The 24372-nt window shown below is 43.7% G+C and overlaps 1 protein-coding gene across 2 annotated transcripts in view; it reads left to right on the forward strand.

The window, feature by feature from the left end:
• The first annotated feature begins 1120 nt into the window (after positions 1 to 1120).
• Arfgef3 (ARFGEF family member 3) overlaps positions 1121 to 24372 on the forward strand; it is a 139837-nt gene continuing 116585 nt past the window's right edge. For both annotated transcript variants that reach the window (XM_013110177.3, XM_005065842.4), the window contains exons 1-2: positions 1121 to 1314; positions 9976 to 10027. In XM_013110177.3, coding sequence (XP_012965631.1) covers positions 1230 to 1314; positions 9976 to 10027 — 137 coding nt within the window. In that variant the 5' untranslated portion in view covers positions 1121 to 1229. The remainder of the gene's footprint in view (positions 1315 to 9975; positions 10028 to 24372) is intronic.

Below are 24372 nucleotides of genomic sequence, written 5' to 3' on the forward strand. Positions count from 1 at the left end.
GAGGGGCCGCCCACCACCAGAGAAACACCTGAAATCACTCAAATAGCAGAGCCTCTGGCTCACTGAGCCTTTAGTTTGGCTCCAATGGCTCCCCGGGGCAGCAGGCTTTCCCTGCCTCTGTGCCACTGTACCAGTGTGCCCTTTCCTCAGAGGGAAACAACTCGGCCAGTACGAGAGATCCTTATTTTATTTTTACTTACTTATTATTTATTTTTAACAGGCTCATGCACCTCAAGCTGGTCTCAGACTGGCTTTATAGCTGAGGGTGATCTTGAACTTCTAATTTTTCCTATATTCACCTGTTGGTAGTGAAGGATTTTGTTTTTGTTTTTTAATATATTTGGATTCTGGGTGTGTGGAATACGATTCTTGTTGGCTGGGAAGTAGCTGAGGCCTGGTTTCCTCGCTTATATATGGGGCCATTAATTTCTAACATACAGGGCAGTCCTGCAGATTGACTGCTGAGCTGTTGAAAGGTTTTAAGTTGTCAATTAAATCTATTGATTTTTGTTTTCAATCTCTGCCTTAGCTGGTTTGGTAGAAATCTTAATGTACTAATAAAGGTATATTCATTTTAATCCTCTTCTCAACTGTCTATGATTTAATTCTCACATTCAATTCTCTAATTATTAGAAACTTGTATTAGAGTGTAATGCATGAGCCTAATACATTGTCATGTAAGCTCCCTGCAGGCAGACATATGGCTAAGTCCCCACTGGATGGCCTCAGCCTGGCACGGGGGAGGGGCGGGGGGGCGGGGACCAGCTGTTTACTATTTAGTGAATGCATGACTGTTTTGCTTTCAGGGCACCTGGGTGTAGTGGTTCTCCGGATGAAGGGATGCAGGGTAGCCAGCAGGTGGGCACGAGCAGCCAGGCCCCTCCCTGCCCTCTGTCCATTGCTCTCAATCTCTTTGGATCAGAGGCTCCGCGGGGGTGGAGGGGCAGTGCCAGCCGCTGACCGACCCCCACCTTTGGACGAAGCCGAGTCCCCCAGGTTTGCCTGGGAACGAAATAGGAGGTCCCAGCCTCCAGCGTCCCTGGGCCGGGGAGCGCACCTGACCCGGCGGGCGTGGCAACGGGCGTGGCGGCGGGGCTGACGTGGCCCGCGGCGTGGAACGGGCGTGATTCATCAGTGGCCGCGGAGCGCGATGGGGACGAGCTCAGCAGCCGCCTAGGCGCTCCTCCGCGCACTCTCCTGGTCGGTGGCCCGGTTCTTGGAAGGCCAAGATGGAAGAGATCCTGAGGAAGCTGCAGAGGGACGCATCCGGGAGCAAATACAAAGCCATCAAGGAGAGCTGCACCTGGGCCTTGGGTAAGCAGGGATAGCACGCGCGGGGACACCTGCTCCTGAATCACCACCGGCTCCACGCAGCCCCTGGGCTGGGCGGGAGGGACTGTCACCGAGCATGGGTCATGGATGCCTGTCGCTCAATTGCCTCCGAAAACTGATGCAGGATATGAAAATCTTGGCTCGGTGTGGGCATCCAGCTGTCTCCGTTCTGGTCTCCTTAAGTCCTCCCAAACCCCAAAAGGGAACCGTTGCTTTTGGTATGAGGTGTCTCCATTCCTGGTCCCCAGCGTCCATGGACACGGGTTCCCTATAGCCAAGTTAAGATCTCCAGCTTGTGTGAAATCAGGGCCCTGGTTCCCAGGTGTCTGGAAGGAATAGGGAAGTTAATTAAAGCAACAACGTCTTTTCAAACATGAGTGAGTGGAACCAGGAAGGAAGGCTTGTTTAATTTGATTTTCCTGACAGAGGCACCTTGCTAAGCATTCGATTTTATGGCTATTGTGCATGGAAAAATAACAGCCTGGAGTAGCAGTCTGGAGGTATTGTGTTACTCCTACAGTTTTGTTATTGACCTGGCCCTCAGACAGGTGGGCTTTTAGTTGTTGAGCTGTGCTAAAATTGAAGTTCCCGGTAGCAAATGAGCATTTCCCATCATGTAGGCTGCAGACCTCAACAGCAGAAAATAAACGGAATGACATATCAATTAGGCAAGACCGAGGCAACGAGAATGGTGGGTATGGAACTGCACCAGAGAGCCAGAGCATACTTGGGGTAACCTAGATGCTTTAAAAAAAGGAAAGGCTTGAAAGGAACCAGGGCAGCTCTGTGAGCCCCTTACTGGTGACACCTTGGTAACCAATCAAAAAAAAAAAAAAAAGAACCCCTTCCCTTGAAATAAAATCCAGTCGGTGTTTGTCACAATTCTGTGCTGTGTGCAACCTGAAAAAGAGACACACAGAAGTGCCATTAGCTGGTGTTCCTCCAAAGGCCGAATTCAGATAGCGTTTCAGGTTATGCTATTCTGATGGAAGGTCTTAATTCACATATGTTTGCCTATGTGGTGAGTGTGTGTGTGTGTGTGTGTGTGTGTGTGTGTGTGTGTGAGTGAGTGAGTGTGTGTGTGTGTAGACAATGACAGCAGCAACACCATCCTTTGTTTAATCTCTGCATATTAACTAAATTGTCTCAATCATTGCCCACAGTTTATCTTGTAGGTAGAACTAATGCTTGGCCATTTTAGTTTACTGTTAAATGAAAATGGACTGGATCCAGGCAAGGCTCTTAAAGGCACAGTACTGTTTCAACGTGGCCATTGTCGTTCAGCAGTGATTCCAAACTGGATTCCCAATTGCCTCTCTAATGAAGGGTCACAGATGGCTGGGTAACATAATAAAGCAGGGCCTGAGTGTGCATGAGACATGCCATTCCTGGTATTCATTATTAGTTTGCTGTAAAGGAAACTGATTGAGATAAACACGGAGGTGGAGAGTAACATAATAAAGCAGGGCCTGAGTGTGCATGAGACATGCCATCCCTGGTATTCATTATTAGTTTGCTGTAAAGGAAACTGATTGAGATAAACACGGAGGTGGAGAGTAATTCAGTGTTTTTAATAAGCTGGGTGTTTGATTTTAAACCACAGTGTTGGTGAATTTAGCCCTTGTGGATATGAGGCAAGCCCAGAGCTGAGGACAGGTAGATTTTCTGGGTCAAGGTCTGCATGCACCTTGACTAGATGTGGTCCCTTTTGTTGTGCACTGATTATTCTATAATTAGAAAGAGAAGAGATAAGGTTGTGACAGTTAAATAATAGCATGGAGCATTCCTTTGTACATGGGAATAACCAGAGCTAGAAAACAGGCCCATGGATAGGGTCTGAATATGGGGAGAGGAGAGGGGGGCAGAGTAGATTTCATTTGAAGAACAGGTAAGCTGTGAGTTCTTTGCTTTTGTTTCCTGCTATTTTCTGAGCAAATATTTCAGACCTCCCCTGAAGCGAAGGGTTCCTTAAACCCGAAGGACTTTGTTGAAGGGGCGCAGGATATGCAGTATAAATAAAGGCATAGAAGGTAGGTTTTTTGTTGTTGTTGTTGTCTAGGTTTTTACTAGAAGACGTTTGTTACTGCTCAGCTCTCATAATTTTAGTAGACTAACATACATGCAAATTTCTAAGAATGTACTTAAGAATCTAGACCATTTCCCTGTTTTGTTGCCCCACCAAGAGTTCTGGGGCCTGGTGGCAGTTTGCTGAGGCGCTTTCCTGATGACATCATATATAGCAGTTATTTTCTTTGCCTAATACCCCTTCTGTCAGAGATTCCTTTTCCAGCTCCTCCAAGGCCTTGCCAGCCTCAGTAGAATCATTTGCACTGCTGGCTCAGAGCCCTGCCCTCCAGACTCTTAGAGCACTTACTGCTTTGGAGTTGCCATGTGTAGAGCTAAGGAATGATAACTGGGAAATACGTTGAGTGCAAAGGCGAGAGAATTACAGCTGACCAGTGCCAGGCAATTTACTTGCTCCATCTGCTGAATGTCCCTTAAAAGAATAACTGTGTGAGCTGGTTGATGTGACATTATAGAGTTTTAAGGACCTTGTCTTTATCTTTGTGAATTGGTTGATGTCTTCTACATGGACTTTGGGTGTCCATAAACTTAGACCATCTTGGGAGAGTGACTGGCATCATCGTCATCCCTTCCTTAGGTTCTCTTAGGAAAGGCAGGTAATCTCTACTCAGACTTTTTTTTGGGGGGGGGAGCATGATGTTGGACTTAGTTTCAGTTGTGGCTTTGACATAAACCTAGAGTCACCTGGGAAGAAAGGGCCTCAACCAAAGAATTGCCTTGATCAGGCTGGCCTCTGACTGTGGTCATGAGGCATTTTCTTAATTGCTGATTGGTATAGGAAGGTCCAGACCCACTGTGAGCGGTACCATCCCTAGGCAGGTGGAGCATGAGCGATATAAGAAAGGTGGCTGAATATGAAGACTCACCAACCCTAAAGCAGCCTTCCTTTGAGGTGTCGGCTGCAAGCTCTTGCTCCGACTTCCATCAGTGAAGGTCTCCAGCCTTCACTGTAAGCTGAAATCAACCCTTCCTTCTCCAAGTGGCTTTTGCTCACGGTGTTTATCATAGCAGCAGACACACACTCACCTCTCTTTCGACTGCAATGGGACAGCAGTCATCTCAAGAGAGAAAGGTCATCTCTATACTAATAAGGTAAGCCAGGTAGGGCTGGGGGGGCAGTGAGGCACACTTTCTAGAAGCTGATGCAATCAGAGGGCTATGTGACAGCAGGACAGGACATTATGTGACTGCTCAAACAGCAGAAAGCCAGCTGGGACACCATGGCTAACCCAGACTTTTGCTAACTGTGTTTGACTTCACTGTGATGGCGTCGCCACATCATTAATCTGGCAGAACTGTCTGCTTCAGCCTCGAAACTCCAGATAAGGACAGAAGCGGGAAGAAAAGCCCGTCAGACCCTCTCCCCCTCCTTTGTGAACAACCCTCCTTCATTAATGTTCACCCGTAAGTTCAGCTACCTAAAAAATGGAGTGTAACTCAGATGCCTCCACTCTGGGTCTGCCAAACTCTTCTCTGCAATTGATTACCTTGTGTCATCTCTAAATTCTTCCTCTGATGGCGACAAGAATCTGGCAACACTAGTTAGGAGTCTCTACTCTTTATTTCTGAGACACCCTCCCCATCCCCACCCCCACCACGTTCATCAATAGCAGCGCCTAGAGCATCTAAGGAGGTGGCTCTCAATATATGGAGTGTGGATTGTGACCTCTGTGGACCAGCAGAAAAACCAGATATTTACATTACAGTTTGTAACAGTAGCAACATTATAGTTAGGAAGTCGCAACAAAAATAATTTTCTGTTCGGGTCACCACACGAGAACTGTATTAAAGGGTCACAGTATCAGGAAGGTTGAGAGCCACTGTGCTAAGGAGAAAAGAGGCACATTATCATTCTCGCCATCTCACGATTCCTTCCTATACCAACTTTGAAGGGACAGGTCGTCACCGCATTTAGACCCTATGACTCTTTCAGTCACGCCTGTGTGGTCCTTGGTTTCGAGGATTCTCTCTGTGTCCTGATGAGTCATGTGATTACGCCTTAACCTAATGTTTTACCCAAGAAAGACACTGGGATAACGAGATTAGGCCTGCACTATGGAGACATTGAATCCCAGGGTTAAGGAAAGCTGGTTTCCTCAGAGCAGCATTAAGAGGACTGCTGGGAGAGCAGAGGAGTGGATACTGGCCAACCATGTCAATAAAGGGCAGCAGGGCAGCCTCTGTGAGCACAAACACAGCATGTTTAGAACTTTAGTGGTTTCTGCATCTACCTACAGCTTGAGGACACAGTCTTAGATACACAAATAAACTCTTACTAACCCCCATGGTTTCAAACATTACTCATCCTTAACTCATAAGAGTCACATGTTAGAATATTGGAAAACATTAGAACAGTATGAAGAAAAAAGTGAAAGCGATTTCTTATCTCACCACCCAGTGGTAACACTACATTACATACAAAAGTTACCCCTTGTGCAAAGGGATCACACCGCACATTTATTTTCAAACACAAGAATTGTCATTAATGCAGTTAGCTTTTTAACATTTATTTATATGGGTTTGGATGCAAAAACATGCGTGTAGAGGTCAGACCTTCTACAATGTGGGTTCTGGGACTTGAACTCACATTGTCAGGCTTAATAGTAAGTACATTTATTGAGTCATCTCACCAGCTCCTTTAATATATTTTTTTGAAAACTTGATCATTTTCTTGTTTGCCATAATATCACTAAACATTAGTGTTCTTCATAGTTGCAGAATAAGTAGCAAGGGCTAAGTCTGCATTTCTCCCTTGTTCTATGCCACCCAGACTCTTGTTTGCCAGTGATAATGCTCAGAGTAGAAAAACATGAATAGGTTGGGATGAGCTCAGGGGAGCCTACAAAAAGAGGGTTTTCCTTCAGAACTGACAACTCCCAAGGCTGTGACAGACACAGAAAATGGAAGTAGCTGGGAATTATACCGCCATGTCCCTCCCCATTTTACAATTACTATGTTACATATAACAGGGGACTTGTGAGGAAATGTATTTGGGAGATATGAAGGGAGATGGAAATGAAAGTAGAGGTGGGAACCCCAACTAGGCAAAGGCTGTCTGCCTCACTCCATCCCTCCTCCTCTTTCCCTTCCAGCAAAGCTTCTCCTGCAGGTAGCTTCCCACCATCAGGTCAGGCTGAGAATGCCTATAGGAACTGTGCCCACGCCTTTGCCTCCACATTCTGCCCCATTCCACTTGAACTTGACCTCCACCAGAGACGCCAGATGCAGCCGCTGGGTGCCAGCTTTGCTCTGCTGCCGTAGCCACTTCCTGTGACGCTATGGTTTCTTGGGCTACATTGTGTTAACACGAGTTAAACCATCCATTCTTGCATTCCTGGTCCCTCACGTTCTCTGACACTCTGAACTTCAGCCATCCTGAACTTTTTCCAGTGACTGACACACCTCTCGGGTACTTCACTCACTCAGCAAGTACGTAGTGAGAACCTACAGTGTGCCATTGTTGGAGCGATGACAGTCAGTGATCAAGATGAGTAGAAACATGGGTGCCAACTCAGTGACAAAACCTACTGGAAAACATAAAGTAGTAACTGAGATAGGAGGCCCTTAGAGGGAAAATGGAGTTGTCATCTCAATTGAATGTCTAAGGGACATTGTCTTGAAAGGGAAGTTGAGGGGGAGAGGCTGGGGGAGGGGATCCCAGGAAGCCAATGGGTGGGGGTTGGCAATAGGAGAGAGCTCATGGAGGATGGAGGTCTTCGTTGGACACACTGAGGGTTAGCTTTTATTTAAAATGAGGTGAAGAGCCATCTGGAGAAAAGAAAAAAGACCCTGGCTGGGTTGTGTTTCTTCAGCTGCCATGTTGAGAACACAGGATAGGGTCTGGGCCAGAGTCAGGGACCAGGAAAAGGCTGGGCAGTCACCAAGTGAGAGAAGGTGACACCAAGGCTGTGGTCTCAGGAAGCAGTGACTGACAGCGGTTGGGGCTGTTTTCCTTTCTTTTTTTCAAAATTTTTATTGCATTTTTATTCATTTGTTTTGAGTAGGGTCCTGGGAATCAAATTCAGACCATCAGGGTTAGCAGCAAGTCCCCCCCTTTTTTTTTCCTGTTGCTGAGCTACCTCACTGGCCTTAACTTGAGTCTATTTGCTGGTATGTTTGTTTTTGACCTAGGATCTCACTATGTTGTCAGGCTGGTTTCTAACTCTTGAGCCTATAGAATCCTGCTGCCTTTGGAGGCAGTATCTAGGACTACAGGTGTCTTTTGAACTCATTATGCTCTCTTCTTGGAACACCTCAGCCTTACCTAATTTGCAATCGTGTTCCATCCATCTTAGTACTTCAGCACCTCCCACAGAGAGCCTGATGTCCGTCCATAGCAGGGCCTCCTGTTGTACCCTTTGACTAATGCCCTACATTTTCCTTCCTGGCATTTGCCACAGTTGGAAACTGGAGTGTATGGTCTCCAAATTCTCCAACAATCTCCACTCTCACCACTGGGTCTCCAGACCATTATTACATGGCCTGAAATTCAGTGAGTCTGTCAAGCAGACAGGAGCTGTCACTGATGTCTAAAGCCAATGTCAGGCTTTTAATGATTAGTTCGTCCTAAGACTGCTATGAAGCAGATAATAGTCACCTCCCTTTACAGATGGGGAACCTGCATATATATATATGTCAGTGGCAGGACACTTGCCTTGCTTAGATAAAGGACCTGGACTTAAGCCTAGTACCAAAAAAGGAAAAAAAAAAAAAAAGAAAACAATCTAGAGATAAGCAGACAGAGGTATGGAGCTGGGTGACTTCTATCATGTAAACTAGTGTGGAATCAGAGAGGGAAGGCAGTTCTGTTTGCTCTCTTATGTGTTTCTATGGTATTCCTCCCTGCAGAGCTACTCTGTCCTATACTACAGGACAGTACCAGAAACAGACAGTTCTGTGCATTTCAGGCCTTGGATTCTCTGTCCTTTGCACAATTGACTTGAATTCCACCCTTGTCCCGCTTACATGGAGTGGGGCTCTCGGCTCTTGGCAATGGAGTGACTGCCTTTTCCCTCCCCCACCCTTATTTAAAGGTGGTGCTGGGGATCAAACCCAGAGTCTGCCATGCTGGGTAAGCCTCTCCTACAGAGGGGCTTCCCTGTTCTCTTTTCTCTTCTGGTGACATTCAGCCTTAAGCTGGAGACACACCCCTGTCTCTGGAGAGCACATGAATCTTGTTCTTCTGGTGTCATTTCTCCTCTTAACCAGCAACACTGACTTGCCCTCAGCACTGCTCCCTGTCACACTAATTGCTGGGCTCTGCTAGCCTGTGTGGCCCTTTGAGCTGCCCCTAGGACCTGCATCTCATGGCTTCATTTTCTTGTCATCCTGCGCTCAGACCTCAGTCCTCCTCTCTCCCAGCTGGTCCTCATCTCCACGGCGCCACTGACCCTGCTCAGCTCTGCTTTCTGATTTTGCTGATGAGTCACCTTCATCAAATCCACTGTTTTTGTTCCATTGTCGACAACAGGCCTGGTTCTGTCCTGCTGGGTCCTGTTAGTCCTGAGTCTGAGGAACGTATTTGGTTTCTTGTTTTCTCTGATCTCTTAACGTGGTGGAGGGACTGTCTGTCTGTCCTTTCCCAAGGGATGTAGTTCAAATTGACAAAGCTTGTTGACTCTAAGTGGTAAACCTGATCTCTTGGAGACAAGTTGGGGCAATTGAAGTAGAACAGTTTTGGATCGGGGCACAATAATTAGCTTTTTATTGTCTGTACAATTAGAGTCAGCAAGTACTATGGTTTATCTGCAAACAGTGGCAAAGCATGGAGCATTGGGCTTCATTAAAGGGATCTAAGGCTGAACCTCCTAGACACTGCCCTTACCTGTAATGTGGCTAAAGAGGCGCTGTGGTCTACCATGTCACAAATGTGTGTGACTAACACGGGCGTCCTGACAGCAAGCAAGTCTAGAGCAGGTAGGAAAGGAGAGGACATGGGTCTGTTTTAGAGATGGAAACGTAATTCTTGTTCAATCTACTTGAATGGAAATCCCAACAAGTCACTATGCCCTGATAATGTAGGAAGTACACTCTCCAAACAAATGTAAGCACCATGTTTCTCATAATATCGAAGGAAAACCCAGAGGAGGATAAGTGTGTCAATAATAGGAAAGCTGCTAAATAAATCACATGTCCCAGAAGGTGCCTTGTGAACATGAAAGTCTTTACTATACGAGTTCATTTATTGAGAGACTAAAATGTTTCAACCAAACAGCTTTTGTTTTATGATTGGGAGAATGTAGCATCTTGGTCAATGGTAGGTACATTGAATTGGTTATCTGGCTTAGGTTAGGGATTTAGCTATTCATTCCCTATGAATAACTAAGTGATCTAAAGAGGAAATGTGGCCTGGGTTTTAGTCTTTTATTTTCCAATAATAAAGAGAGGTCCATCATGGGAAAAGGATTTTGAAATATAGATGACTGAGAAGTGGCTAGTTCCTATTTTCCAAGGGGGAACACAAGCCATCAGTGAGTTCAGTGAGTGTGGAGAATTTAGAATTTAGATATTAATCACAGTGTGAATATTTACTTGTAACTCCACAATCTTCTTTTACAGAAACTCTAGGTGGCCTGGACACCATTGTGAAGATCCCTCCCCACTTGCTGAGGTAAGAGACAGCAGCGGCAAAGAAGCAGGAACAAAAATCGCCTTCCATGTTTTCCTAAAGGCCAGATCACCTTGTTGGTTTATAACAGTGGTTTTCAACCTACAGGTTGTGACTCCTTGGGGCCAAGCAACCTTTTTGCATAGATCACTTAGACCATTGTACAACACAGATAATTTCCATTACAATTCATAAAAGTAGCAAAATTACAGTTTTGAAGTACGAATGAAAGTGATTTTATGGTTGGGGTCACCACAGCATGAGTAAATGTATTCGAGGGTCATAGCATTAGGAAGGTTGAGAACCACTGCTTGACAGTATTTTGTGTGCTGAATAGTTTTCATCTTGTGTTGTTGGTTTGTTTGGTGTCCACGAAGTGGGATATTTCGTGGGGACCTGCTTCGTTTCCATCTGTGTGTGGAGGGAGGGGGCAGATGAAATTGGTGGTACCCAGGAGATCAGTGAGCAGAAGGATGAACGTGGGCAAGGAGAGAAATGACCGAAGCTAACACATGAGAGTGGACAGGGAACAAAGCCTTCCAGCGGTCGTTCTCTGGGAAATGCCGTCGGTCCCAGCCCGAGCGAGCTTAAGTTCTCTCCTGTCCCAGGCATGGTACCATCTTCCTGATGTCAGCTACAGCAGCTATAGGACACAAACCTATTTCTGTGCCTTCCTGACCGTCCCATGCACATCGTCCTTCTATCTTCCTCATTGTGAGAAATTCATGTTCTGTGTAGAAAAAGACCAAAAGAATTTTTAAAAAGAGCATTGTTCACAATTATACACACAGGGATAGTGACTAAAGCCCATTTAATAGATTTTCTTAAGTCTTTTGCACAAACATACAGTATATACAAACAAATATGACACTCTTCTTACACCTTAGTTTTATCCTTGTTTCTACTTCATATTATATGAAACGTTTCCTAATTCCAATGTTTTCTTTAAATTAAAATACTTCATGTTTAGTCTCAAAGCTGTAACATAATTTATTTAGCAATTTTTCTATTATTAAAGCATTTGACTATTTCTGGGATTTCCTGTAATGATATGAGAAACACTGAATGTACAATCATTTGTTGAGTGTGTTTTCTGCATTGTCAGGACGGGATCTATTAGGAATTTACATTCAAGTAGACTGAGCAAGAATTATGCTACTGTCTTTAAAGCAATGTATCTGATCCAGACTTACAAGTTGTAGGAACTCCCATGTTAATCAAAGTCATATAAAGCCTGCAAAGGGACAGAATGGCAGCAACACACATGACTAGCAGAGAGCTGTCCCAAAAGGCCTTGTAAGAACGATAAAGGCTTGCTAGGTCTTTTCCTGCTTCTCAGCCCGTGTGGACCTTCTCTTGAAACTGATTTGCTCAACACTGACTCTGCCGCACCAGCAATTCCCCCTCACCTTTCATGGTCACTTTCCTGCCTGTCAGAAGAAAAGGGCAAAGCTGTTGCCATCCTGGGTCTGCTCCCGTGAGCTGTCCTAGGAGGCGAAGCCGTTATCCCAACACAAAGAACTGTGACAATACTAGTCCTTGGGTACAGGAAACATGTCTTTGCACAACCTGGGTAACTTGACTTCTCGATTTTCAGTTAGCTTGAAGACCTATAGGATGATACATGAAAATATATTTTGATAAGTCCTCTTCATTTCATGTAAACATAAATAGATGAGGTTTCTTTCTTTTTCTTTTCTTTTTTTTGTTTTTTTTGTTTGTTTTTGTTTTTGTTTGTTTGTTTGTTTGTTTTTTCAAGACCGGTTTCTCTGTATTGTTTTTGGAGGATGTCCTGGAACTCACTCTGTAGACCAGGCTGGTCTTGAACTCACAGAGATTCGCATGCCTCTACCTCCCAAGTGCTGGGATTAAAGGTGTGCTCCATCAACAATAAGATGAGGTTTCTTATTGTTTACATCTATAAAATAACACAGATGTAGAATTGATGCTAAGCCAGGCTTTATCATAAACAGTGAGTAGTACTCACCTATAGATAAATGAGCTAATTGAAGGAATCAACAAATCCTATCCATTTCTTCACAAATGTGTTTCCAGTACAGTTGCTTCCCCCCTGTTAACAATATTAACATTCTTATAAATAATTGTGAGTGTTCTTTGGATCAATTGTGTGCATTAGTAATGATAGCTCAAACTGAAAGGAAATCGAACCCTTTTAAGCTCTACAGTCCCAGGACATTTTTAAAAACATCATTCTATGTATACTTTGTTACAAAAAGCATAATATGGAAATTCATAAAAACCTTTCAAGCATTAAGTCATATTATATTTAGAAAAAGTTCTGTGGGGGAGGAAAATGGAAATGTGAGATCAAGGAGAAAAAGAGACCAATGCACTGTTTTTTATTGGTAAAATAAAATAACAAGAGTTTCTTCTCTTGTTTTTGGTGGTTAAAGTAGTTTCCAGGTTGCTGTGGTTCTTATTTAGAGTTGACTGGATACATTTAAAAGATGATATGTTTTAAATAATATTTTAAATCTAATATGCAGCAACTATAGCCTTTGTAATTAAAATTGTATTAAGAAAAAACCTCAAATTTAAAATACATGAAAACAGAATGTTAAATTTTTCTTAATAATGATATAAGCCAAAAAAAGTAATCTTGACCACTGTTCTGAAGATTGTTTGCCAAAGTATTATTCAGTCTGAGAATGAGGGTCTGGGTCTGTGGTAGGAGCTCAGCCACCAGGGCGAGCATAGCAGATAACAATGGCAGTAGATAGAGTAGGGTCTAGTCTGCTCTGTCCAAGGCAGCTGGGGGCCCCTGAGGTGCCTCAGCAGATAAGGACACTTGCCTGAGGGCTTGAGTTGGATCTTGGGGTCCACATGTAGAAGGAGTCAGCTTCATAAAGATGGCCTCTTACCTTCACCCATGTATATCAGGATATATCAGGTAGCTCATGCCAGAGACTTTTATTCTGGAAGGGGAGAATGAAGGCAAACGTGGCAGCCCTGCTACATAGCATAAATTTATTACAGACGTTCGTACTTGTATAAGGAGGCTTCGGGAGGCCTGTGAGTCACAGTAGTGGGAGCCTCTTCTAGAACACAGGAAGAAGCCGTAATTAGAGCAAGGAAGGAGCTATGGAATCAACAACAGTGTGAATAACTACACTGTGTTGTTATTAGGGAAGCGGTTTGATGAGATATGACAGATACTCATTAACTCTGATTCCTTTGCTCGAGTCAGTTCTGTAACGTGTAGATTGATTCATCTGCCAGGCCCCGTGCTGCTACCTTTTTGTTGTTGTTTTGCTTTTATTGATTGACTGACTTTTCAAGGTAGCATCTCTAAAACCTTGTTTTGGACAGGGCCATAGGAACCATTCCAATGTGGAACACTTTTGCTGGGCTGGGCTTTTGGTCTTCTTTCTGAACTGTTCTCGTGTTAAGTATATAACCCTTCTGATAAATAATAGCCAATATGGCTTTGATCATTTGTGCACATTGGTAGTGATAGCACAAATCAGAAGCATACTGAGTCCTTGAGGGACCTGTGTTGTATTCATTACCTTCCTCTTCTTAGGCAACTGCTTTTGAAGTTGACTATATATATAAGTTCTCATATATAAGCCTGCATGCAAATTAATATGCATGATTTAAATTATTGATGAATACATAGTGCCTTTTAGGGGAGAAACACTCTAGTGAAGGAAGATGCAATGAACTCATCCTCTGGACTAGTCCCCAAATTTGATAGTAGATAATTATTTTTATTCTTCTGCCTGCCATTCATTTAGCCTTGCTTTTGACTTGGACATGAGTATTCAGGGACTCATTTGTTATGAGGAGTCTGCACTCTCCTACCCATTGTTCCCTACTTCCCTCTCCTTGAACATGAAGCCCCTACCTGTGTTTTTGGAAGGATAAATAAAACCTATCAACTAAGGTGCTATCACAGTGTCCCTTTACTCAGGAGGCCATCTATATTGCAGGCTGTGCCGAAGGCTAGGGTGACCATTTCCGTGTCTTCCTTGTTTTACACACAGTTTAGTGTTTCCTGGCAGTGACTTTGTAAAATACTTCTGACCAGGTCAGACTGCCACCCACAGTCACTGATTCTATTTTTTTCACACAATGATTTTTTTTAAATACCTGAAAGTTTGCATTACAGTGTAGTTGGTTATCTCCCCACCCCCACCTTTGGGGACCCCGCCACCCAGTTCCCAAATAAATAGAGACTTATTCTTACTTAGAATGTCCAGCCTTAGCTTGGCTTGTTTCTAGCCAGCTTTTCTAACTTAAATTATCCCACTTCTCTTTAACTACATTTTGCCTCTGGGCTTTTTACCTTTTCTTTATTCTATATACCTTTTTTCCCTTCTTACTCTGTGGCTGGCTCCTGGCATCCCCCTCTCCTCCTTTTCTTACTCCTTGCTCCTCTCTCTCCTTCTTCTAGATTTCTCCTCCTATTTATTCTCTCTGCCTGCTGGCCCCATCTATTTCTCTTTCCTGCCTTGCTCTTGGCTGTTCAGCTCTTTATTAGATCAATCAGGTGTTTTAGACAGGCAAAGTAACACAGCTTCACAGAGTTAAACAAATGTGACATAAAAGAATGCAACACATCTTTGCATCATTAAACAAATATTCCACAGCGTAAATGAATGTAACATATCTTTAACTATTACTCCACAACATCAAAGTTGCCATTAGTTCCATTAGCTCAGTAGCTAATAATACCAAACTAATGGTAGCCGTATCCAGCAGGGAATACCTAGTCTAAGCCCCCTGGAGGTGGCACTTCTTCAGTACCATTTATCTTTGTGCAAATCACTGTCACCCTTTTCTGTGTGTCATAGTCCTTATAAGGGTTTGGTTACTCAGATACCCAAGTCTGTCTAATCTGAAAATTTTCAGTTTACCATTTCTCTTCTCCATCTGTTAAAAGGACAGGACCTCATGCCTGAAACACAGGACTTTCGGTAGCATTGTTATTTGTAATGGTTCCTTCTTCCCCATGGGTCTCAACTTGCCAGCCCATTCCCCAGGGATACTCTTGTCAGAGGGACTTTCCCAGTATTCTCTGTCCCTTAGTTTCCTGTCTCTCCATCTGTTCAACCCTCTCTTCTCTCTAATAGATTGCAGACCTCATATTTGGGTAGCAGTGGATTTGGACACCCTAGCTGGCATGGTTCTTGTGAATCTACACAAAAGGGGCTTTCCAGTTCATATTTAAGAAGCCCAGACACCCCAGGTCTCCATTGCATTGGTAGAGCTGACTGACTTTCAGAATTACAATACCATCTTGCTTGTTGTATTTCCATAGAGTCTCTGAGATCAGGATTGAGGTGAGACCATGATATACAATTAGATCATGTCTTCAAATTATGTGTTTGTTTCCTTCATATTTTGGGGTTAATGTTGATTTTAAATGGGATATTAAACTTTGTCTTCCTGAGGTGTTAGAGCTCCCTATTGTGTGCCTAAGGCTATTGTGAATGGTTCATGAACCCCACCCCCACCCTTTCCCCCATCCCCGCTCCAGGTGTGGGCCTGCATTCACACTGCCAGGAAGATCCCACAACTACTATGTGTCCACTTTCCTGGTCAATCTTTCTGCAGCCATATTTAGTAAAATGCCCTGTCTCTTGTAGAGTTTACTAGCACTTTCCAGTCATTATCCCATTTATATCCTAGAGCCACTCCTAAGTTGACATAAGGCATACTTGCCATAGATGGTCTATATTTTCTATATCAATGCTGAGACCTGAAGTGCTTGGTTTATAACCCAATGTTACTCCTTTGTATGGGGCTCAGACTCTTCTCTTCATCAAGGTCATCTGCCTGTATCCTGGCCTACAGCCTCTCTTTCTTGTTTTGTTGGCCTTGAAGATTTCTGAGGTCATTTCTCACCCTAGCACATAGAAATGGCCCCCCTCTCCTCTGAGTCTCATCATGCTCTTGGTGTAATTTGGCCATGGAGCTTATCTAGCACATCAGAAGTTACTTAGAGATTGGTGACCAGATCCTATACTTGAGAATTCATCTATTTTTTATGGCTCCCAGATCAGTGCCTAATAACCCTTTTTGGGATAAAAACAGCCTCTCCAAATGTCTCATCATTCATCCCAGGGACTGTGTGTCTCATTTCCTAGATTCTTAGAAAATATAGTATTTAGAAAAATGGCCAATAGAATTAAATCTAGGCTCTGGTAACAGACCTTTTAATATCTTACTAACTGAGGAAACCTCACACCAATTAATTGGCCCCAGCCAGTGCAGACTTAAACCTCTTGCCTTCTACTTGATCAAAGCCCTGCTCAGTGGGATGTGTCTTAGTATTAGACCATTGGTGCAATGGGAGTGGTGATTGTCAGGACCCTGGTCCTTATCCCATGCCAAAGGATGCTGAATGCATGAAGGCTTCCATTCTCAGTAGGTCCCAAAGGCCCAGTCAAGTTTTTTTCTTTGGATTATATTGAATTGTAAACAAAACACTTCTAGACCATTTGTTCTGGCTTAAGCAGCTTTAGTATTTGAAACACAGGGCACCTATGGCTGGTGTGTCTTCATTTAACTTATGAGTGGCTCTAGGATAGGAGAAGGGAAAGGACTCAGAAGTGCCTAACAACATGAATTCCATGTGTAGTATTTCTGATTTAAAAGAACAAAGGTCCTTGACTCTTACTCTATCAAAATACAACAGTGTCCTTTTCTTACAGCCAAGGTACTTATACTTGTCTAGCTGCGGTCAGACTGTCAGGGAATCCTCGAGCTGTCTTGTTCAATGGCAGCCACGGGCAGTGGAATCTGGTTAGCACTGCACAGGGCTGCACTAGGACAGCAGCAGTCATTCTCCAACATTACTAGCTCAGCTGCCATTTTGCTTTCCTTCTCCAGGACTCTTTGAAGCCAACATCAGCTTAATTACTTTCTCCTGCCAGCTGTACTTCCAAAACAATTCTGTAGACTTTTTTGCCACTTGTCCTTGGTCTTCCACCCTACCTCGTTCTCCAGCCTTCTGTTTTAGCAGCTGACATGCTCATCCATACATTCCTCCTCATCTTGACTTAGTGACCTACTGGTGTTTCTGCAGGTGAAAGAAAATGTATTTGTCAGCATTTGTGCTTTGCCATACTAACCTATTTAATTTTTATTCTATGTTTTGAACCCCAGAGTAACTGCTGCACGGTGTATGATATTGTTTTGCTTGAGAACACCTGTCTGCATCAGCTGGGAAAAGGCCGTGACTTAAGTCGACCACAGAGGTCTCTGCAGCTGCTGTGAGGGGCAGTTTTGGTCTTACCAGTGGAGTTCCTGCCTTTTCCTCTCCACTTCTTTTCCCTTCCCCTATTTGTGTGTGTGTGAAAGTCAGAGGCCAGCCTCAGGTGTTAGCTCCCATCTTCTACCTCGTTTGAGACAGGGTCTCTTGTTTTGCTGTTGAATATGACAAAGTACCTGGGCCCCAAGGTCCCAGAGACTCTCATTCTCACCTTGCTGTAGAAGTGCTGAGATTATAGATAAGTGAAACCACCTCTGGCTGGCTGGCAGCTCTGTGGATCTGGACTCTGGTATCTGTCATGCTTGCACAGTAAACTGCTTTACTGTACCCGGTGAGCTGTCTTACCCTAGTCCCTGTCTTCCTTATGTAGTGAAGATGTTCCTATAGACTGTCACCTCCCACTGTGGAGCAGAGGAAGCAAAGGATGCTGAGTAGGATCTCAGGCCAGCCCATCAGCTGAGCTAACTGAAGAGTAAACATTAGCATACACGCAGGGCAGATGCTTCTACAAGACTCCAGCCTTGTTCCAGGTGGATTCCAGGCACTTCTCCTTGGTAGGAGCTCATTGCTATGATGTCTCAAGCTCCTTTCCCGATTCCTTTCCTTCCCGTCACAGCTGACTTCTCCTTGAAGAGTCACACCAGTGTAAATGTGTTTGGGCTTTATTGAGCCAAGTTCTGTTGAGTTTCACTAGCTTTTTACCAGGAGGAAAAAAATAATAGGACCTTTAAGAATTATTGGTTATTCTAAACCTGGCTGATTTTCTGTTGGGGGAGAATTCTTGATCTTAATCTGAAGGGGAACCTGGCGAGACATTGTCTGCCTTGCTAGGGCACAGTAGAAAGATTTTCAATAAAGTCTTATTATGAAAAAAACCTCACACCCCCAAAACAATTTGTATTAAATAGGTGTGTAAGGTGACATCTCCATGTTGGGCACAAGAGACTTCCATCAAGGACAAAGTTCCATGCATGTAGAATGGAATTAGCCATGGTGACACTGAAATATGGCTGACAAATCAGATCATGCAGCTTCTTCTCCTTTCCCACCCCCTTGGGAGATGGGGTATTCCTGTCACCTCTGACTTAATGCCAACACTAGACCACTTTTTAATGTGCAGGCGGCCTTTTCCCTGCATATCTGTCAGTGGCAAACCGCGCTTAATGTTTTTCACATTCTATTCCCTTCGATAAGCAAAGCTGCAATTGGCTTCAAGTATTACAAGCTTCTGGCTTGTGGCCCAACCTGAAGTCACTTTTTAAAATGATGTAGTCTTCACTTGCATAAGCTCTAATGTAGCAAAGAAGTGCAGTCTCCACCCAAGATAGGATGGAGGAGTTGTCAGCCTTGGCAGGTATTTTCTTTTAAATTGTACTTCCTTATTGATTCTTTGAGAGCTTCACATTCATGAACCCCTCTGCTTATCTCCTGGTCTCCCCATATCCTCCCCTCACCCCTGCAGCACCCATCCACCAAAGAAAACAAAATGAAGTAAACAAGCAGGCAAACAAAAATAAGAACAAAACAAAAACACACCAAAACAAACAACAAAAAAATGTTCTCTTTCTTTCCTGCCTTTCCAATACCTCTTCATCTGTCTTGGTGGCGTTAGGGACCTCAATGTGCCTTGTACTATACCCTTTTGTCCCAGCAGCTTTACTAGCAAATGTTCATGGCAATGTGTCACTGGTCTGGCTCAAGGTCTCTGGTTTCTGGTACACAGTTATCACTGAATCTTCACCAGAACTCCTTTGGGATACTGTGTGGCCACCCTGAGCCTTGGAGAGCCTATGGGCATTACTCTGCAGGACCAGTCCCTTCATGAGCTCCAGCAGATCCTAGATGAGGTAGATGCTAGGGTAGGCCAACCCAAGGCCCACTTGGTAGGTATTTTAAGAGGTCACCAAGATATTTGTTGAGAAGCCATGGCTACTCATCCTTCATTTATGACAAAGATCTGATGATTTTTCTAACACTTTGTTATAAAGGGATGCCTTCTTAGAAGGAAAGACACCCACATCCCCTCCTTGTCACCCCCCACAAAATCATGAGTTTTGTTTCTTAACCCTTTTTCCTGCCACTTGAATAGGGTAAGATTTATGCTGTGTTCTTCTTTGTGTGTCTTTCACAATTAACTGTATAGGTAATTTTAGAATAACATCCTTGTTTCAATTTCAAAGGTGCCTCTGAGAAATTGTTTCTGATTATAGAAATGGGTTCTAAGTGATGTTTGCGACACTAATCCCATCAGATCTATGTTGTCAGTGTCTCAGGGAGTGTTTGTATATCTCTTCTTCACTCTTTCGGGCACACTATCTTTTGCAGACACTTGTTATAAAGACTAGAATTATGATTTGTTTCCCGGGGAATTTTTATTAAATATTTTATGCCTTATCTTATGTTTTTATTTTACTGCATATTTAGATATAGGTCAAATGTGTGTGTATCAATCTCAGCATTTCAGTGGTATCATGTAGCTACACAAAGCCTTGATGTCTTTTTCAAGGTGAGTTCAATGCATTTGACACCACTCTCACTTTGCCTGTTTTAGAGTCTGAGACTGATTTAATATGGCACTTCTTAATGTGCTCAGGAATCACATTTTCCCATCTAAGTTTGGGGCATCTTAGAACACAAGCTCCCAAATTTCAAATTTAGTTACAGCTTAGGGGACCCTTTTAGATACTATGAATGCTAGTCTCACTGGCTCCATGAGGCTGTCCAAACTCTATGGCTTGGAGTTGAGGTGAAGAAGGATTTTACTGTGTCAGCCCAGGGCAGAATGCCAAAAGTCCCCTTGTTAAGCCATTGCAAGCAATACCTCTTCCATAGTTTAACATACAGGTCTGCTATCCATCTGTCTACCCCTACCCTGCCCTCTCTCTAATTAGATAAGAACTAAGAAAATTATTTGATGAAGCACCATCCCTGAATTTTTCTGTTTTGGAAAATGCCCTCTTTTGCTACCACTACTGAGCACAAGATAATGTTGTGATATGGGACTCTGCAGTTGGCACACCGCGCATCAAGACAAAGTCAGCACAAAGAGCCAGAGCTTTGAAAGGGTGTCGTGACCAGGAGATAAGTCGTGAATTATTAGAGCGATCAACACTAGTATGTATGCATGGCTTTGCCAGGAAATGACCTAAATTGACTTTTCATCTTTGGGAAGGCAGAGTAAACCCCAAGATAAAAGAGACTCTGGCCTGGAATTGGTGTGACTACCCACCAGGAAAGCCTGAGTAATTATGTAATTAAATAAGTAACTCTGACTTCTCCCAAATTCTGCTGCCTTGACCCCTGGAAGAGTCTTTGGGAGCAATTCTTCGGGCTCCTTCAGTGGGGTGAAGATGAGGGAACCTGTAAATTTGCTGAGAGAAAGCTTAAGGGGGGATCGCGTTATGCCATAGCTGAAGAGATGATTCTAGAATATATTAAATTTTGAGCTGGAGCAAACTTGGTTTTTCAATCAAAGGAAATCATTATGTTTAAAAGATTTTCCCCCCTGTCTGAAACTATAACTTCTCTGTGGCTTGCTTTCTGCTGTAAACCCCATTTTGTTTCTTTCTGTATTTACCAGCTGGAAGAAAAGTTTTCAGACACAAAGGGGGTTTTGTATGCAGATCTCAGAGGCAGCCGGTGGGGGGAGGGGGAGTCAGATAGCTGTGTGCAGGGTCCACTGTTGTCACAGAGGTGCAGAGGGAATGGGCAGGACAAAGGGTGGGGTCTGAGTACAGGGACTCCCATCACCAAGCCCAGGAGAGGACTGCCAAGTTTACCACTGAAAATTTTCAATTAAACTCTAAAAGAAAACTATCTATGGGAAACAAGACCAGTAACTTGACATTGGCTGGATATGTAGACGGAAGCCTTGGTGGGTTGCAGACTGTGAAAATATAGATGTAATTTGAAGTCAACAGGATATTTGATTAAGAAAGAAACCCAGTGTAGGTTTCTGGTGTGTGTGCCAGACAGCAGTATGGAGGATAACTTTGTCAATGTTTATTTTCGATATTGCCTGTCAGCTCTGCTGGTATCAGTCTCTAGGGCTCTGAGTTCTGATGGGAGAGGGAATGGACAGGAGGGCACAGGTGTCCCGGGCTTGGAATCAGAGTCCAACCAGCAACATTCTGCATGTTGAGAACATAGTGAGGAGTGAAACACAAACTGTAGTCTCAAGAAGTATGCCCTTTGCTGGGGTGGGGGTGAGGGATTGAACGTGTTTTGACAGTACACTAAGTCCTGGATGTAAGTCCCCCATGTGTGACCTTGAGCACAAAATTTTTCCCACTGATATATAGAAAACTGAAAGGTAGGTAAGTGACTCTGTGACCAGCATGGGGACATGCTATGACAGGCCCCAAAGCAGCACTGGTCTGTTTAGAAGGAAGGCCCTCATTTTGGATCTCTCTGCCCTCAGTGTGTCCCCAACACATGGCAGGAGAGCAGCTCCCACCTACAGAGCTCCTGCCAAGGATCATCCTGTTCCTACCATGGACCAATTGAGCATCTTCTCCAGTCTTTTGTACTTAAGACCTTGTGCACTTGAAACGACTGACGTCCTAAGGAGATTTTTTTTCTTTCTCATTTATTTTATGTGCATTGGTGTTTTGCCTGCATGCAAGTCTGTGTGAGGGTGTTGGATCCTGGAGTTAGAGACATGTAAACTACCATGTGGGTGTTGGGAATTGAACCTGGGTCCTCTGAAAGAGCAGTCACTGCCCTTAACAGCTCAGCCATCTCTCCGGTCCCTCAAGGAGCTTTTTGAAGAGTATTGGATTATACTGAAACTGACATTTAAAAGAATGATTTATTGAAAAGAACAATAGTAAACCTATTATATTGTGTGATAGTAGAAATATTCCCCCCCCAAAAAGGCATTTTTATTCTGGGTGTGCCATTCTCCATGGCTATGGAAATTGTCCTTTAATATTCCCACAAAGAATGCATTTCTTGTGTTCTATATCAAGGAAGGCAACACTCTGCAGAATGTACAATATGTATAAGTGAATATTACCCTGGAAAACAGGCCTGTGGTATCCTAGAAGTCTCCAGCTTGAGTTCCAATGTGTGATTTTAGATTGGGAAACAAGTAAACCAGAAACAAAGGAGCAGATAAGAATGCAGATTTAAGCAGCATTATTTCCTGTTCCTAACTGGTCTGGGCATTTTGAACCAATGGGGCTTAGCTGACAGGTCCTGGCACACTTGACAATGACAGTCTTACATGCTCTTTGGGACTGAGCTGACAAGACCTGGCACACTTGACCTTGCAGTCTTAAATGGTCTCTGGGGTAAACCAAGAAGGAAGTCAGCAGTTCAGATGATAGTTACCTAGGAGGACTTTGCATTTCAGCATCCCACAGTACTCAAGCACACATCTGACGATGGCTGACTTCAAATTTTAACAACTAAAGGCATGTGTCATAGTTAGCTTCGGCTGTCAACTCCACACAAACCTAGAGTCACCTGGAAAGAGGGAGCCCCATTTGAAGAATTGCCTCCATCAGATTGGCCAGTGGCCATGTTTGTGAGGTGTTTTCTTGATTGTAAATGGGTTAAAGAAGGTCCAACCTATGTAGGCAGTGCCATCCCCAGGCAAGTAGGCCTGTGCTACATAAGCTGGTTGAGCATGCAAGAGGAAATAATTTAGCAACCAGCCATATTCCATAGTCTCTACCTTGGTTTCTGTCTTGGCTTCCTTCAACAATGGACTGTAACATTTAAGAACTTCCCTTGCCAACTTGCTTTTGGTCAGTGTTTTATCATAGCAATAGAAATAAAATGAAAACAATGGGTAACTGTAAATTCTCTGGGCTGTTACTTTCTTCTAGAGCAGAAAATATTGCTTGCCTACCCAACATCTAGCCACTCCTAACTCCAACCTCACTGGGGGTAGGAGCCACTTTATTTTATTTTAATCAACCCTATGCATCCCAAGAGGCTACCCTGCTGTGTGGTCTGCCACAGCCTGCCCTGCTCCAGAATGTCAGAGAAATGCCTATCTTATTGCTGAAGATGTTTATTCCCTCTCCGAAATTTACCACTGTCACTCGATGCTCAGAGTGCTCATAACTCCAGTACAGCTATGAGAAGTGGAGCCAGCAAAGAGGCAAAGCCAGAATTCCAGGGTGGACTAACAGAAAAATGGAAAGACTTGGAAAACATTGAATTTACCTGAATCGGAGCCACCCTGCCTCCTGTTTCAAGAAGCTTCGGATCTGGCTTGTCTATAGCACCAGCCAAAGGCACCTGTGTTGTGGAATATCACTTTAGCTATGTAAAGATGTGTTACATTTACTTATGCTGCAGAATATTACTTTAACTGTGTAAAGGTATGTGGTGATACATTATGATGTATTAAAGCTTGCCTGAAGATTCAGAAAGCAAAGTCAGCCTCAAGCTGTAGAGGTCAGGCAGTGGTGGTACACACCTTTAATCCTAGGACTCAGGATTAAGAGGTAGACTGCTCTCTTTTAGCTCAAGGCCACTATGGCCTACACAACAGTGAAGAGTAACAGAGCCTTTGATCCCAGCACCTGGGGTCACATGCCTTTATTGCCAGCATTAGGGACGTATTTAAGATAGAAATGGTCTCAGAACTGGTAATCTGTATGAGGCATTCATTCTTCAGCCACATTGAGGATAGGAAGACATTGAAGTCTCAGGATTCTTCAGCCAGGCTGAGGAGAGGCAGCAGTCTGAGGTTTGGTGGAGCCAGAATTGCCTTTCAGTCTGAGGTAGAGTAAGAGCTAGTAGCCAGCTGTTTTGCTTTTCTGATCTTTAGCTTGAAGCTTTAACTCCAAAGTCAGTCTCTGCATCTTTTCGTACTACAAAGATGTGTTACATTTGTTTATGCTACAGAATATGACTTTAACTGTGTAAAGGTTTGTTAAATTTGTTTATGCTGCATTTGTTTAAGGATGTAGGGATGTGTGTTTAATTATGTAAAGATGTGTTGCATCTGTTTCACCTTGCCTGCCTAAGGCACCTGATCTGTCTAATGAAGAGCTGAATGGCCAGTACCTAGGCAGAGAAAAGATGGGTGGGGCTAGCAGGAAGAGAGAATGAATAGAAGATGCAAATGAAAGGCAATAAGAGACGGTGA

The sequence above is a fragment of the Mesocricetus auratus genome, unplaced genomic scaffold (assembly GCF_017639785.1).
Source record: "Mesocricetus auratus isolate SY011 unplaced genomic scaffold, BCM_Maur_2.0 Super-Scaffold_100018, whole genome shotgun sequence".
In the NCBI taxonomy this organism is placed as follows: domain Eukaryota; kingdom Metazoa; phylum Chordata; class Mammalia; order Rodentia; family Cricetidae; genus Mesocricetus; species Mesocricetus auratus.